Source organism: Carlito syrichta, unplaced genomic scaffold (genome assembly GCF_000164805.1).
Source record: "Carlito syrichta isolate Samal-C Ts95f unplaced genomic scaffold, Tarsius_syrichta-2.0.1 Scaffold39610, whole genome shotgun sequence".
Lineage (NCBI taxonomy): Eukaryota > Metazoa > Chordata > Mammalia > Primates > Tarsiidae > Carlito > Carlito syrichta.
This window is the reverse complement of record NW_006983706.1, coordinates 181-18,376: the sequence shown is the minus strand read 5'-3', so window position 1 is coordinate 18,376 and position 18,196 is coordinate 181. Positions and strand designations below refer to the sequence as shown.

Below are 18,196 nucleotides of genomic sequence, written 5' to 3'. Positions count from 1 at the left end.
CAAGATATTCTGAATGCATAATCTATTGATATTATTGCTACATTTTATGAATAAATTGGTCTTGATAACAACAAACTATGGGTTTGGTTGAAAAATATATCATAATTATGTTTTGATAAATTATATTAAGGAAAAAAACAAAATATAAACATGGGGAAATCTAAATACCAAAAATCTGATGCCATCACCTTTAGGTTACTTTTCTGAAATGAACTTAAACTTCAGACCCTAAATGATCTACATAGATTTTTTTTTAAAGAGCATTTTTTGAAAACACAAAGTTGGGTTCACTTATATTAGGACTAGCATGTGTGACTATTTCTTGAAACCCTCCAATAACCAAAAAGACAGGTTATTTTTATAAGTTCAGTCATCCCATTACATTTTACTTACATGACCACGAAACAAAACAACCTTGGGGAAAGCTATAAAATTACTCTGACATGAGAGAAACCCCAAGCTATAAAGCAGGGTTTCATTTCATTTTAATGTATGCTTTGAGGTTTTTAACCTCGCAGGATTCTCTAAGTGGCAAAGTCCCTTTCTACAACACTCAAGGACACGCTCTTAAATCACCTCTAATGCTGAGTAAATCGGCTTCTAGCTCATAATCCCTGATCAAAGAAACAGCCTTACCTTTTAGGCCTCTGAGAATTCTGTACTGAGGGATTACATGAGGAAACGCTTGTCCTCGGTGTCAATGGGAGGTTTGTTTCACTCGAGCCACCATGCACATACACAGTGAGTGTGTACTAACCAGACCAGAAATAATATGACTAATAATTCATTTAGCACCATGGTCATAGATCCCAACTAAAACTTCCTGTGTCTGTATAATTAGAGGAGGACTTTTCAACTGCAAAGGGATCAGTAAAACAATCAACACTTAGTAATCATATAACAATGGATGATGAGAAGGACTCCAAAATTTTCCTAGGCATCGGTGCTAAACATTTTAATGAGTAACTCTTCTCAAAATTGAATCTCCACATCGTTTTTCTCTGCTTGAATTTTCTTCTTTCCTACTTATTGTTTATTTATTTATTTTTATTTTTTAGAGGTAGGGTATTGATTTGTGGCCCAGGCTGGAGTGCCGTAGCTCAATCATTGCTCACTGCGGCTTTGAACTCCTGGCTCAAGTGATCCACCTGCCTCAGGCTCCTGAGTAGCTGAGACTACAGGTAAACCATCACACCTGGTTAATTAGAAAATTTTTTTTTTTAGAGATAGAATCTCACTACATTGGTCAAGCTGGTCTTGAAACCCTAGCCTGAAGGCATCCTCCTATCTTGGCCTCCCAAAGCACTAAGCTTGCAAGCATGAGCCACCTCATCCAGCCCCTTCTTTTTTTTTTTAAATGATGATTTCTTTCTTTCTTTGAAAAATTTTTGCCCATTGTCACTAGGCCAGTGAGATATGATGGTGACTGGGACTAGGAGAGTAGTACTGGATGTGAAGATGTGGTAGACTTTCCACACGGCAGCAGGAATGATGAACTGTTAGGTTATACAAGTAATCGTATCACTCCCATGCCAAAATGTAGCCAACAGCTTCACCCTGTAAAATACAAACTCCTTATCCTGGTTACAAGGAAATATCCTGCATAAGTAAGGCCAGTTCCTGCCTCTCCATCCTTGTCATGCTTTTCTCTATGCTGCAGACACCCTGAACCACTTTTCAGTTTCTCAAACATTCCTGCCTTGGGGTCACATGTACTCTGCCCTTTGTCTAGAATGTTCTTTCTCTGGATCTTTTCATGCCTAACTCTTCCTTATCATTTAGGTTTCACTTTAAATGCCACCTCTTCACATCGATATTCGGTCCTTTTTGGGAATCCACATATTTTGTTTATTAAAATCAACCTATTTTATTACTTGGCATGACACATTCCTTTCTGATATTTTTCTTGCATATTCTCTTGCTTATTTGTTCATGTCCTTATAAAAGTCCATCTGCATCACTAACATGTAAGCTCTATCTGAGAGGAGACTGGACTGTGTTGTTTGCTGCTATATCCCAGGACCTAGAACAATGTCCAGTGGGAAGGGCTATGGATGGTTGCATAGCTTGGGCTCTGAACAACATACCCAGTCTCAGAGATCAGTGAGAGCCCTGTCAGCCATGGTTTACCCAAGGACAGGGGCCCTTTTCTGATTTTCTTCCAAGAAAAACATGAACCACCCTCCTTTTTCCCCCTAATTTGCCTCAAAGTGCTAAAGTGGCTGGCAGTGTTCCTATGTGGCACTGCACTGATACTCAACAAAACCTGCTTAATCAATGAAAATCGGTTTGAATCTGTTTTTCCCATGTATAAACTACATGATTTTGAACAAATGATTTACGTTGCCTCTTTTTTTTTTTTTGAGTCGGAGTCTCACTCTGTCACCCAGGTTGGAGTGCAGTGGCATGCTCATGGCCACTGCAGCCTTGACCTGCTGGGCTCAGGTCGTCCTTCTGCCTCAGTCTTCCAAATAGCTGGAACTACAGGCATGCACTATCACACCCGGCTAATTTATTTATTTATTTATTGTAGAGACAAGGTCTTGTCAAGTTGCCCAGGCTGGTCTTCAACTGGCAGCCTCAGGCAATCCGCTCACCTGGGCCTCCCAAAGTGCTGGGATTACAGGGTGAGCCACCAAGCCCGGCCACCTCTTTCTTAATATTCAAGTGAAATAATGACTGTGATAGCATTTCAGAAAATAGTGTGCCTATGTAAGACATTATTAAGATTGTGATATCATAGCAACCCCTTTATGTTTTTGCATTATGTGACAAACTATAGGTAAGAGGTGGTAGCTCAGAGTTCTTATTCTTAGTATGTTCTATGGAAATATCACAATTGTGGATACGCAGCCATTCTTACTTTCATGGAAAAGCATCGTGACTAGTCAACTCACACATGTTGCATAGCGTCCTCAAACAGGACTAGGTGCATGGCAGCATGGAGCTCATTGTAGTTGTCTAAGGTTTCTGTGAGAGTCGTCTTCAGCACTTCCCAGTCCTTCACTGGCATGTAACATGGGTCCTGCCTCCCATGAGCGAAGTGGCAATAAACGAGGGGTTGTTGAAGCAGCATATGACTGTCTACACCCTGCAGGATGAGAAAGAGAAAAACATGGTATAACAATCACCTGGAAAGATTCATCGGGGGCAGAGTGGCCTATCGAGGGAAAAGCTGGCAGATCCATTCATGAGTAGGTGGACAGGATGTTCCTAAGTACAGACCAAGCATATTCTAGAATAACAGCCATTGCAGAAAGGTAGGCCCCTTTACTCACATCCTATCTAACTTCAGCAACAATACCAGTGGGTGCCAAAGCAAGCAGTGACCTCAGACGTTCATACACTTACTTCAAAATATTTACTAGCAGTTTCCAGCATTTTTTTCTGAAACAAATTACAGTCTTTTGTGTCTGTCAGTTTGTCTCCATAAACACGGGAAGATTCATGAAGCCACAGGCGAACTAAATCATCTGGACCTTTTAAACACTCAGGAGAAGCAAATAAAATCCCCTACAGGGCAAGAATGGGGAAAATACCTTTAATTCAGAAGCTGATGAGATTCCAAATATGTTTTTCTTTAACATTTTAAAAACCAAATTTAGCAAGTTGTTAAGTTAGAAGTATCACAAACTTAGCAAGCTGTTAAGTTAGAAGCAACACAAACGGTAACATTTGTGCTTGTGTGTAAAGTAGGTTTGGCCTTTGGTAAGCAACACTTAACATTTTTAATATCATTGTACTCATTTTTAGGTATGCAACTAAATCTGCATTTCAAGAGTCAGTCCAAGCGCTTTCAACCACAGCTGAGTATTTGTGCCTCATAAGTCTTACAATAGACTAAGTTTACAGAACCAAAGTATACACAGCTAGCATGGAAGCTACACAATCATTTTTTTTACTCTAGAATCATTTTATATCAGGTACCTCTAACATCTTCACCTTACAGATGAAGAATATGAGGCCAAAATTAAATTGCCCAAATTCACACTCTGCATAGATCTGGGTCCAGCACTGAAGCACTTTGACATCCATGCCCACTCAATCCTGCCTTCGGTTTCTTGGATTCATAGACACCCTCTCCTCGCGGAGAGTGTCAGCTTGCCCTGGACCCGTAGGAGAAAACCGAGGGAGTTGTGGAGAATTAATCTGTAAAATAAAAGACTGAAAAACTATTTGGTGGTGTCAGGCATAGCTGACAGACTGGCTGTGAGGGGTGAGCAGGCAGGCCTCTCATCCCATTTCACCAGGGGCTTCTCTTTCCTTTTGTAAAAAAAAAAAAAATCTGCTTTTAAATAATGCTTTATTAAGCATAGTCTGCCTGGAAGGTGCTAGATATGCAGACGTGAAAAAAAAAAAGGTCTGTGCTCTTAAGAAGCGATTGTCTAATGCTGTTCCAGTTTTGAGGCAGTTGTGGAGTGATTTTGAGAAGAGGGTTACAAAAACATAAAGAAGTCCTATGAAGTCTTCCTCTCTCTAAGCCTACCTCCCTCTAAGCCATAAATAACTTTCCATCTACTTCTACTGTGCATTAGTTGGAGTTTTGGGTTTTTTTTTTTCTTTTCTTTTTGAGTCGGAGTCTTACTCTGTCGCCCAGGCTGGAGTGCAGTAGCCTGCTCACAGTCAGCACATCCTCTACCTGCTAGACTCAGGCGATCCTTCTGCCTCAGCCTTCCAAGTAGCTGGAATGACAGGTGTCTGCTACCCTGCTAATTTTTGATTTATTGTAGAGATGAGGTCTCATCAAGTTGCCCAGGCTGGCCTTGAACCCGTGGGCTCAGGCAATCCCCTCACCTTGGCCTCCCAAGGTGCTGAGATTACATCTTGAGACACCACACCTGGCCTAGTTGGAGTTTTTTTTTTCAAACTCAGACTTTCAATTCCCTCTCCAAATATCCTGAACCAAATATATAAACACTCTCCTTTGACTAGGTAAACAAGGTAATTTTCAAAATCAAACCAAAATAATCCAACAATTTTTAAAATGTACAGTTTCTCTTCAAGTATGTTAAAAAATCACACAGGAATGTCTTATGCAAAACCATGACCAATTATCCTTCTTACTTGGTTTCTACCATTGCTTCCATGGCTAAGTCGCTACATATCATGGTCAATTCATGTGTTGAAACTTAATTGCCAATATGACAGTATTAGGAGGCCGGGCCTGTAAGAGGTGATTAAGTCACGAAAGCAGAGTGACATTATACAAGAAGTGCTAGGTATTTGCCCCTTTTGTCCTTCTGTCTCTTCTGCCATGTGAGGACACAGTGCCTAAGGCACCATCTTTAAGGCACAGACTGGTCCCTTACCAGGCACCAGATTTGTCAGTGTCTTGATCTTGGACCTCCCAGCCTCCAGAACTCTGAGAAATAAATTTCTATTATTCATGATTTACCCAGTGTCAGGTATTTTGTTATAGCAGTACAAATGAACTAAGACTCTCTATGACCTGAGGAGAATCACTGTTCTTATTGGTAAAATGGGAATAATAAACCTATCATATTTACTTAATAGAGAAGTTTACGAGTACAAAATGAAAGAACACATATAAAAGTATGTAGCATAGTTTTAAGCCAAGTTCTAAAAGTGAACATCATTCATAGTACTATAATTATTTTTCTACTCAACAGGCATAACATAGCAGTCAAGGTACCTGGAAGACATTTGTGAGGTCTCTCAGATTAAAGATGTAGTGGAATTTAACAGCTGTGGGTAAAAAGTTCTGCATCATCATCTGATGGAAAGCTATCATTGCCTGGATCAAAATGGGGCCACTTCTGAGAAGTGATGGACCAAAACTTTGTTGCTGGAAATGGAAACTAAAGATTTGGCCATAGATGGTGTTTAGTGCATCCAAGGACGGGAAGTTGAATGCAAACACTGTAAAATGTCTCTGAAAAGAAAAACAAATATAAGAGTATAAAACAGAGGTTACAATTGCCCCCTTTGTTCTTCTGTTTCTTCTGCCTTGTGAGGACATAGTGCTTAAGAAAATTGTAGGGGACACAACATCAATAAGCGTACCTGATCTCAAACCAGGCAAAATGGGGACCAAAGTGAGGTCCAAACTTTACCTATATGATGACCACTTGTATCCTGATCCTGAATTGTACCTCACATCTTTAAAATTAAAAAGAAAATTGTAAAAAATGACCTGATTCTTTTCCCTTCTCCTTGTATCCAGGAACACTGGCCATGTAACATTTTAGTGCCTTCCACTCTGAGTTGGGGCTCAGCCATGTGACTTGATTCAGCCAGTAGAATGAGGTGGAAGTAACAGTGCACCAGTCATTGTCAGAGGCACGTGTGTTACCACTTGCTTTGTTAAGCCCCTGCCTTTGCCATGAACTCTACAGGCCTGCTAAAGGATAAGAGACACAAAAAGCAGAGTTATGTTGTCCCAGTCACTCCAGCCAAAGCCACATCAGTTTAACTGACAGGCAGTTCACTCCCAGACAGTCAATAATGGGCCCAGCCAAGATCAGCAGAGTCACCTAACTTACTCTCAGCTGACTGCAGATAAGTAAGTGAGCAACCATTTCATTGTCTGCTGTGGTTGTATATACAAGGATGTTGGTGGAAGCTGTCATTGTTATTGTTATTAAAAAGCTTATATGCACACACAAAAACCTGCACAGAAATGTTTATAGCAGCTTCATTCATAACTGCCAAAATTTGACAGCAGTCAAGGTATCCTTCAGTATGTGAATGGATAAACAAACTGTGATTTATTCCTACAATGACTATTACTCAGTGATTTTTTTTTAAAGAGCTATCAAACCATAAAAAGATATGGAGGGAATTTAAATGCATATTACTAAGCTATGTGAGAAAAAAATCTATCTGAAAAGTCTACATACTATATGTTTCCAACTAAATGATATTTTGGAAAAGGCAAAATTATGCAAACAGTAAAAAGATCAGTGCTTATGAGATTAACATACATAATACACAGAAAACTCCTAAAACTCAATAACAGAAACAAAATAACTCAATTCAAAAATGGGCAGAAGACTTAAGTAGACATTTCTCCAAAGAAGATACAAAAAAATATGGCAATAAGCATATAAAAAGATGCTCACCATTGCTAAACATTGGGGAAATGCAAACCAAAACTACAATGAGATACCACCTCACATCTATTAGCATAGCTACTATAAAAACATAACAAAACAACAACAACAAAAAACAAACAGAAAATAAGTATTGGCACAAAATGTGGAGAAGTTGGAACCCTTGTGCCTTGTTGGTGGAATAAAATAAAACATGGCTGGAATGGAAAACCGTATGGTAATTCCACAAAAAAAGTAAAAATGGTATTCCTGTGACTCAGTATTCTATTGCTGGGCATATACTACCAGAATTAAAGCAGGGTTTTGAAGAGATATTTGTTCATTCATGTTCATAGAAGCATTATTCACATTAGCTAAATGTGGAAGCAACCCAAGTGTTCACTGATGAATAAATGACTAAGGAAGATGTGGGACATACATAGAATAGAATAAGAATTAGCATTAAGTAGGAAGGAAATTCTGCTATATGCTACTACAGGGGTCCCCAACCCCTGGGCACAGACCAGTACCCAGTTAGGAACTGGGTTGCACAGCATGAAGAAAGCAGAGCTCCATTTTCTGTCAGATCAGCAGCAGCATTAGATTCTCAAAGGAGTGAGAACCCTATTGTGAACTGTGCATATAAGAGATCTAGGTTACATGCTCCTTATGAGAATCTAATGCCTGATGACTGCCCCCACCCAAGTCTGTGGGAAAAAATTGTCTTCCACAAAACTGGCCCCTGATGCCAAAAATGTTGGGGACCACTGAGTTACAACATTGATGAACCTTGAGAATATTATGCTAAGTGAAATTGCTAGAGACAGAGAATAATGGTGGTTGCCAGGGTCTGGCAGGAAGGAGAAAATGGGGGAGTTATTGTTTAATGGGTATAGAGTTTCAGTTTCATAAAATGAAAAGAGCTATGGAGATGGATGATGGTGGCTGGACACAGTGGCTCATGCCTGTAATCCTAATACTTTGGGAGGCTGAGGTGGTCATATTGCTTGAGCCCAGGAGTTTGAGATCAACCTAAGCAACATAACGAGACTTTGTCTCTACAAAAAATAAAAAATTAGCCTGGCATGGTGGTGTGTGCCTATAGTCCCAGCTATGTGGAATCCTGAAGCAGGAGGATCGCCTGAGCTCAGGAGGCTGAGACTGTGGCAAGCTGTCATTGTGCAGTTGCATTCCAGCTTGGGCAATAGAGAAAGACCACTCCTCCCAACTCAAAAAAAAAAAGAGATGGATGGTGGTGCTGGTTGCACAACAGTTAACATCATTGAACTGTAACCACTTAAAGTGGTTAAGGTAAAAAATTTTATATAACATATATTTTACCACAATAAAAAAATTAAAGACAAAAAATCCATTGTTGCCAGGAATTTGAGGGATAGTGGAGTAGGAATCGACAGAGCACAGGGATTTGGAAGCAGTGAAATTATTCTGTATGATATAGTAATGGCTGATACTTGTCATTATACATTTGCCAAAACCCATGAAGGTATAATAGAGAATGAACCATGATTTAAACTCTGAACTTCAGTTAATAATAATGTATTAATATTGGTTTGTCAATTTTAACTATCCTAAAATGCTAGTAATAGGGAAAAACAAGGGGTGGGAGTGAGGGATAGACGGGATTCTTTCTTCTTTCAGCTCATTGTACTGTAAACTTAAAAACTGTCAAAAAAGTATTGTCTGCTAATTAAATAAAAAAGTTTATGAAACTCTTGTGCATTGTTGGTGGCCATAAAATATTGTACAACTGCCATGGAAAACATGCTTAATCAAATGCCCCATAGGAATCATAATATGTACTCAAAAGTAGTAAGAATCAGGATGGACATTCTCTGAGAGCAGTGCCCAAAACCCTACCTGTAGCCTGGGATTGATGGTGAAACTGCCCACCATGGGATTCATGCAGGCAACATACTGGCAGCCATGGATTTCTTTAAGCATCACCTTCTGTCTATCATACCTGAAAGACAGAAAATAGAACCTTCAATCCCAAAACTGGAGATGACAAAACAGCAAAATATACGAGTTCATGAAGGACTTCATAAAATGTATATCCAGATTGTCTCCTTATTTTTTATAACCGCTCTGTGAGGATGGCCTTGCTAGCCTTATGCAAGAGAAATCAAAACTGAAGATCAGAAAACTGAAGGTGGCATTGCTCCTTTGGTGCCAAAATCAAGATCTGGAATTGAATCAATATAAACTATAACTGATGGTTTGTTCTCATGTTATTCTATTTCTGATTAGAAACTATTTTTAATGGAAATAATAGAAACCAGGGACACCAATAAGGGAACTGTGGAGGGGGATTAGGGTTCAGGAATTACCTACAAGATACAAAGTTCAACACTTATCTGAGGCCCAATCCCTACAACTACACAATATGTCCATGTAATGAACATGTATGTACCCCTGAATCTAAAAAATAAAACAAAAAACCCAGAGAAAACAGAAAAGACACTATTTAGTACCCACAGCAAGACTCTGTGGATGGGCTGGGGGCTCTCCCAGGAGTTATTGTCAGGGATTGCAGACTGCATGACCCAGGTGTTACCAAATATTTATAGCCTTTGAAATAGGATCAAGCTTCTCTTTAATAATTTAGTGTGAGTTATTTCTTAAGGAGGACATGATTTCTGGACAGTCTTAGCATTCCTAGGTTACTTTCTAATCCAATCCACCAAAGATACAAAGGGAAGTTATTCCACTTAATATGATGAAAAGGAATAAAAAGTACACCCAAGAGGTATTCCAGAAAATTTTCCTCAGAAAAGTAAGAAATTGGGGGTAATCCCATTTTAAAATGTTTATCCATCGTAATAATTAGATTTTGGTAGTTAATAAAATAGAGAATTGCTTACCAATGTCCATAATCAACATGCTGTCGAATCAGAGTGTGAGGCTGAACAGTGCCATATAAGTCCACCTCAGGCATGTTCATGTCGTCAATAAAATAAACCAATTTTTTATTTCCCACTGGACCATAGTTACGACCAGCTTTTTTCTCTAGGGGTTTCTCAAGAATTCCTGAAATAAATATACAATTCTGTCCACCAATCTTGGATAGAATATAAGCTTTTTGCCTGTCATTCTTTCTTCCTATTCTCTCCCTCTTCTGTTGGTTTCCTTCAACCCATGCTTTCAGACATCACCTCTTCACCAGTTAAGACACCAGTGATGTGTCCCTGACCACCTCCTTCTATGTCATGCTCTCCTGCCAACCTCCCTCCTGTGGCCAGGGGTCACACTTCCTGTCCTTTTCTAAGAACCACAACGCATGCAGCATAATATCACATTGTCCATCACAGCAGCAACCACTCCCTGCTGACCGTGCACTTTCCTCCCCTGTGCCCACTCTAATGTATGGTCACTGTTCATTCAGCCATAGCCTGGTCTCTCAGTCTTTCTCCAACACTCTCACTGGAGAGTCTAGGAACAGCTCAAGCAAGTCTCTCACACCTCACTTAGGCCACTGGAGTGCAGAAGGATTGGGTGACTGGATATGTAGACACTGTGTATTCATAAAGTTATATTTCTTCATGTGCCTATAAGACTTTGTATCTATACGTTGGAGAGAAAGTCATGGCGCAGAAAATCCTGAACAGTGTGTGCCTGAGACACAGCATCTAATTACTTGTTGACGCTCCAAACAGACTATAAATATCTTCAGGCCAAAGAACGATGTCATATTCACTGTTGTATCCCTGATGATGACCACAACAAATAAGTAATTTGTTAATGAATACATGAGTGAATGGGCAAACAGAGAATTGTACAATGAATAAAAGAACGCCTTTTTTTCCAAGAGGCAGACCCAAATTTCCAAACGCTTGCTGGACATCAGTTTTCAAAAGCAATTGGCACCTAATGTTCAGCCAACACTAAATCTTCCTCTTTCCAAACTCAATTTAACATCATCTCTTCCCACCTACAACCCATCTCCGTGTTTCTTAATACTCTCCTGTCAGCCAGATGCAAAGCCTCTCAGTAATCTCTCTCCTGGTGTCCTGTATGCCCAATTACAGCCTATAAATTGTGACTCAAATTCTTTCCATGTGTTCCTAATTGCCACCTCCTTTTCAACAACTCCGGTCCAGGGCCATGTTACATTCAATTCAGCTAGTACACTACTTAGGGGAACTGGTCATCCCACCTCAGATCTCTCCTCCCAAAAGATGGCTCACATCTTGTCAGTTCATTACTCCCCATCAATGGTTTACCACTTCCTACCAAATAAAATACAGTGCTTTTAGCTTGTGCTTCAGAATTCTCTATGATCTGGATGATCAACTATCCCAGGTTGCCTGGGGCTGTTCCAGTGTTAACACCAAAAGTCCCATGTCCCCCCAAACCCCTTGGCAAGCTGGACAGTGGGTCGCTCTCTCTGTAGTATAACTCCAGTTCAGAACCTTGGCCTTTGCCCCATCTTTTCCACACATCACTGAGGTTCAGTCATCACAGAGATTCAGTTCATTGACTATGTCCCACAATCTCACCTCTTCCATGTGTTTGCTTAAGCTGGTTTTCCTAGTCTAATCTCCTTCTTTATTCATTTATCACCCTATGTAAATTGCTTGAAATCCTAACTCTCAAAGTACACTGACAATGTTGCCTAGTAGTACACTCATACTAATAGGCAATCTCAAAATCTTATTCCTACCTGTATCCCTTTATGGAATTAGCAAGATGCACTCACCTTGAAGCCAAACAATTTATTCAGCTACTGAATTGTAGCCTAATCTTCCATTTACAAGGCACAAAGAGAGTCTTTCCTTTATGCCTATGAATGAAGGACATATATCCCCACACAATGCCTGGGAAAGAGTAGATAAATAACCTGTGTATGCTGAAGAAATGAATGAAATAATGCTGAATTGGCTTTCTAATGGTTCTGTTCACAAAGGCAAGTAAGCAAACTGAGAAAGAGATTACAAAAAAAATCACTATTGACTGAGTTAATGGTGCTGATAAATAAGAAAATGTATTATTATTCTCCACTGAAATAGCTAAAACAACAACAACAAACATATATTCACAATACACTCCCAGAACCCACATTCAGGTGCAACTCAACAGCAGTTCAATAAATGACAAGACAATAGAGAGTTTCGCTGTCCCCACAATAGAACCTCATTACCCTGCTGAGCAATGTAGGCCTTCCAACATCAGCTCTTCTTGTGATTACCCCCATTCCCTATAGCTACTTTGCTCAGCCTTCCTGACTCTGGGAATGCCCCACATCTGTGTGGTTCTTTTGATTACACTGATATAGTTATTCAATAGTTCAAAATTATCCTTAGAGTTCTTTTAAGGTGTAATTAATGGCTCATTTCATCAATACAGTTTTAATGAATTTCTCCCAAATCAGTGCCTTAAAAAGTAACCTGAGCATACTTCCTCGAGTATGTCCTCACATCACTAGGGATCCACACAATTCATTAAAGGTAACCAAATGGCTTTGAGGCAACACATTAATACTGTGTATGTAAACGCTTGTTATTCTAAAGGATAATAACCCAAATAAAGTCATGAGTGATGTAAAAAGTCCAAATCACAACAATATTTAAACAAAGTATTTTTACCCAGGATGAGGATAAGTAAAAATTCATCTGAGGCCTAAGCAAAAATCTCTAAATCTTAAGTAAAATGTTAGTCTGTTTGGGCTGGATGTCCCTGCCTTGATGGGTTTTGATCTCTTGCATCTGGAATAGAAGCAGGAGAAGCACTCACGTTGCAGAGCTGCGGACGTTGTGTAGTAGTTGAAAGGCACACGAGATACCACGTAATCCTCAGAGAGACTCGCCAGCGTGTCATTCACAAAGACTGTTTTTCCCACTCCCGCATTTCCTACTAGCATTAGCGGTTTTCGTTTCTCAAGCAACAACTCAATAAAATATTTAAGACGAGTTGTCTCTGATGTGTGAACCAGAACTGTCTGGGCGGGGGTGCAAAAAAACAGAATGAGACAAAAGGTCAGAGAGAGACATTCTGAAAGTTTGCATCTGACTCAACATAGTCATTCTTAGTTCAGGATAATTATCAGTAAGACAGATGCTGTCTAATTTTCAGTTTGAAAGTGTCAGAGGTTAGTCATTATAGCTTAAGTAAACCAATGGGATAACACCGTCAAAGTGCCATAGCATATGCAGTGATTTATCTTTTCCAAATTAAGCACCACCTCCCCAAGGCCCCTTATCCTAGAATACCTACTCTCTGCCCAACCTTGAGTCAGGCGTGGAAGGGAATATAGCAAACGTATAAGAAGCTACCACAGCTCTTAAGGAGCCGACAAAATGTTTGAAGAGTCAACCCACACACAGTGAGTACTGGGACCAATGCCTTGACCTGGTGAGATTAAATGGCGCAATGATTCAATACTAATCTATGCTAAAGGAACTCAGTGTGGGAAGAGATCAGTTTAGGGAGAAACAGTGGTTTTTAAGTATTCAGAAATCCAAAGCACTATTGAAACTTACTTTGCATTGCTTTGTTAAAAATTAAAACTGGATTATTTTTATATTTTTTTAAATGGCTATTTATATACCATATTGCTGACAGGAATAACATGAAATGAGGAACACAAATAAACAAGAATCAGACTCAGAGGACACAAATTAAAATACAAGATCAGGGCAAGTGGGAGTAGGTATAGATATGCAGGAAACAGAATTCTGTACAATGATTAAACGATAGCTCATTTCAGGTTTTGGCACCCAAACAAAACAAAAAATACACAACAAAATATCGTTGACAATCTGGTTGCATTTCTGGGTGCCCAAAGTTAAAAGGAGAGGAAACTACATACACGATTCATATTGTTCATAAGAAATATACATACATTGTATAATGAATAAAGTTCTTCTCTATGTGGTTAGCATATATTGAACACAACCAAATACTTTATAGATCATTCAGGACCATCTGCATGACATAAATATTTATTCCAGAACTTTGCTTTAATTCAGTGAGACTCCTGGGGACTATTAAAAGACAGAAACTGTTCCATGCTACATTAAGCAGTCCTAGACTACTTTTTTTAAATGTTAAAGCTGCATTTTATATTTTTCTCCTTTCTTATTGTTAATGTCATCTGCTTTTAAATTTGGCTATGGCTCTTTTCTCTACACATTAATACCAATACTTAACACGATTTGACAGGTACTATGCTAAGCACTTAATATTTATTACGTCTTAAGACATTTCATAACAAAACTATGAGGAGTGTTTTGTTACTGTCTTCATTTCAGAGATGATGAAACTAAGGCTTGAAGAGCATAAATAACTTGGTCACAGCTAACGAGGAAGTGTTGGTACTTGGGTTCAAACCCAAGTCTTTGCAGAGCCTGAGCTCTGTCTTACCTACCACACAGAACACTCTTCAGAGCTTAGACACTGGAGCCAGGCTCCTGTGTCCGAATCCTGTTTTACTTATTTGAGTGTAAACAATGAATTTTAGTTTTGTCCAAAATTTTTTAGAATTCAACGTTCAATGTTCCAGAAACTCCTCCAATCCCAAACTAAGATTGTTGGTCATTCTATATTTACTACAAGCATAACTATAGACACATTTCTTATCTCTTAGTGCTTCTGTTTCTCCATATATAAAAATAATAATAATAAATCTAGTAACAATCCATGACTTAGAGGTTGTTGTAAGGACTAAATGAGTTAGTCTACATATAACATGTATAATAATGCACTATTACTGTTTACTGCTATTACTGACTCGCTGTGATGCTCTTCTACTATGTTTTTTAGTGTTTTGTTCTTTTTTTGTCATAGTCTTACTCTGTCACCCAGGCTGGAGTGCAGTGGCACACTCACAGCAGCTGCAGCCTCGAACTGCTGGACTCTGGCAACCTTCTGCCTCATCCTTTCAAGTTGCTGGAACTATAGGCATGTGCCACCATGCCTGACAAATTTTTTAATTTATTGTAGAGATGAAGTCTTGCCATGTTGCTCAGCTGGTCTTGAACCACTGAGCTCAGGCAATCCTCTCGCCTCTGCCTCCCAAAGTGTGGGATTACAGGTGTGAGCCATCACGCCTAGCCTGCTCTTCTACTATGTTAAGAGGCTGCTCAGAAAATAATCACACTTGGTACAACTGTGCAGAAAGTAAGACTCCAAAGTCCTCATAGGTTCTCTGTTGAATAAAAGAGATTATCAATAAGGTATATCAATCCGGAGATACCAGTTTTTAGGTCTTCAGCATTTCTTGGTTGATTACAAGTTCTCAGTTTTCAACCAGCTAGATCCTATTGGCAGGTAGCTGAATTCTGGGTGAGTTAAACAAAAAGTGAGATTTCCAAATAGATAAAGTAGATGGAGCAGACATGGTTGGTTGCTTCTCAACGCCCATTTCCCCATTTCTTCTTTCCTGGCAGAGTCCTTAGTTTTTCCAAGTCCCCACCCTCACTTCACAGTCACATCCTTCAGGGGAAGCTCAACCTGGCTCCTGAAGGGGGGTGATGACTGCAACCCCACTACCCAGGCCTGACACCAGTTCAGGGTGGCATGTGGTCCAGTATGGAGAATTAGATGCAGAAGGCAGTCAGCTCTAGGCTTCTGAGAAAGGTTTCCTCTCTCTCAACAAAGGCATATGAGAAAATCCCTTTCCCCTCTGATGGTGACTCTGGGGCCACTGGAATCATCCTGAGACCAGAAGGGATGGCTGTCTTAAAATGAGCTCATGTTAAGAAGAGCAGAAAGATGGGGAGATCAGAACTGTTGGCAATCTAACCAAGTCACAGAATTAATCTGTCTTAGGGTTACCTTACCACTAAATTCCTTGTTTGTGAAATGATAAATTTCCTTATTGTTCAGTGTTATGGGTGGGACTGTTGACGCCTAAAATCTATATGTTAAAGTCCTAATCCCTAGTACCTCAGAATCTGACCTTATTTGGAAATTGGGTCATTGCAGATGTAATAAGTTAGGATGAGGTTATATTGGAACAATGTTATAGGCTGATAGCATCATAGGCTGATAATGTTGTGTCCCCCCAACATAGATGTATTGATGTCTTAACCCTAGTACCTCAGAATATGGCTGAATTTGGAGATACAGTCTTTAAAGAGGTGATTAAGTTAAAGAAGCTGTTGGATATGTATATAGACATAGAGAGAAGGTATTTACAGAGAAAAGTCACAGGAAAAATAAAACTTGATGATTCCTTGATCTTGAACTTCCAGTCTCTAGAACCGTGAGTAAATAAATTCCTGTTGTTTAACTGCCCAGTCTATGGTATTTTGGTATGCCAGCCTAGCAAACTAAGAGAATAATCCTCCCCTATCCTCAGAGGATACAAGGGGGGGACCCCCCAAAAAAACCACAAATTATCTTTTGGAGGGCAGGCCAGACCTTTGTAGTACAGGCTTACCCTACTAGGTAAGTGTTCTAGGAACCCATCAACATCAGTATACCAGCTAGCATTGTTGTGAGAGACTGCATTTGTCTTCAGTGAATTTTTGTTTTTTGGGAGATTTTTTGGGGGGAGATTCTTTCAACGTGTTTGCCCATTTCATGATAGGTGATATACAAGCACACCCGCCCACATCACGCTGAGTGTTCAGCAGTTTTTGACCAAAAACGGCATGACCCCCATGCCCCAGCCTCCCTATTCACCCGATCTCACCCCGGCAACTTTTATGTCTCCAGATGAAAAAAGTCCTCATATGGAAATGTCTTACTGATGTGGAAAAGGTGAACAAAAAATGGCAGAAACACTAAAAGGCATCAAAATCAATAGGTTCAGAAACTGTTCTGACAGTGAAGAAAGCATTTTGATAGGTATATTGCATCAAGTGGAGAATACTTTGAAGGTGACCAAAGTTCAAACATGTAAGAATAAATATGCAATTTTTTTTGGTGAGGTTTTTATTTTTATTTTTATTTTTTTTAATAATCAATATTTTTTTATTATGATGTTGTGGGGTACAGTTAAGGGTTAGGTATACAAATACGTTTCATTCAGGCACCCTATTGATTAGAGGTGCTTCCCCATCCCCAGACAGATATTTGCTCGTTAATCCCATCTCCCTCCCCCCCATAGTTTCCCACTACTGTCAGTCATTTTCTTATAGTATTAGGTTGGATGTTCAAGGTCCATTATATGAGTGAGAACATGTGATACTCAGACCTTTGTTTTTGTGCAAGGTCACTCAGTATTATAGACTCTAGTTCCATCCAGGTTGCTGCAAAATTCATGATTTTGTTCTTTCTTATGGCCGCGTAATATTCCATCGTGTATATGTACCACATTTTTCTAATCCAATCCTCTTTTGATGGGCAGCATGGTTGCTTCCAGGTTCTTGCTATTGTGAACAAGGCTGCGATAAACATATGTGTGCAAGTGTCTTTTTTGTAGAGTGATTTGTGTTCTTCCAGATAGATTCCCAGTAGGGGGATTGCAGGGTCATATGGGAGGTAGATATTTAGAGCTTTTAGGAATAGCCACACTGCTTTCCACAGAGGTTGCACTAGTTTACACTCCCACCAACAGTGTAGAAGTGTTCCCTTTTCTCCACACCCTCTCCAGCAGCTGTTATTTTTTGAGTTGTTGATAATTGCCATTCTGACTGGAGTTAGGTGGTATCTCAGTGTGGTTTTGATTTGCATCTCCCTGATGATTAGTGAAGTTGAACATTTCTTCATATGTCTGTTGGCTGCTCAGATGTCTTCCTTTGTGAAGTGTCTGTTCATGTCTTTTGCCCATTTTATAATGGGGTTGTTTGTTTTTTTCTTTGTTGTTTGTTTTTGAGTTCCTTGTAGATCAAAGATGTTAAGCCTTTGTCTGACCTGGTGTTGGCAAATACTTTTTCCCAGTCTGTAGGCTTTCTCCCTGCTCTCTTGATGGATTCTTTGGCTTTGCAGAAGAATGTCAGTTTAATAAGGTCCCACTTGTCTATCCTCTCTCTTATGACCTGTGGGTTTTGGTTTTGTTCAGGAATTGGAGGCCAGTTCCAATTTCCATGAGGGTATGTCCTTCATTTTTTAAGGTTCTTATGGTTTAAGGATTTACATTTAGGTCTCTGATTCATTTGGAGTTAACCTTTGTGCATGGGAATAGGTAGGGGTCCTGTTTCAATCTTCTGCATGTGGTCAGCCAGTTTTCCCAGCACCAT

At 39.6% G+C, this 18,196-nt stretch overlaps 1 protein-coding gene across 1 annotated transcript in view; it reads right to left on the bottom strand.

Moving 5' to 3' along the window:
• DNAH11 (dynein axonemal heavy chain 11) overlaps nucleotides 1-13,005 on the bottom strand; it is a 194,522-nt gene extending 181,517 nt beyond the window's left edge. Inside the window, exons 1-6 of the mRNA XM_008047908.2 lie at nucleotides 12,804-13,005; nucleotides 9,935-10,100; nucleotides 8,931-9,033; nucleotides 5,654-5,893; nucleotides 3,352-3,513; nucleotides 2,898-3,091 (exon numbers count right to left, since the gene is read on the bottom strand). Coding sequence (XP_008046099.2) covers nucleotides 2,898-3,091; nucleotides 3,352-3,513; nucleotides 5,654-5,893; nucleotides 8,931-9,033; nucleotides 9,935-10,100; nucleotides 12,804-12,930 — 992 coding nt within the window. The 5' untranslated portion in view covers nucleotides 12,931-13,005. The remainder of the gene's footprint in view (nucleotides 1-2,897; nucleotides 3,092-3,351; nucleotides 3,514-5,653; nucleotides 5,894-8,930; nucleotides 9,034-9,934; nucleotides 10,101-12,803) is intronic.
• Between the last annotated feature and the right edge of the window lie 5,191 nt (nucleotides 13,006-18,196).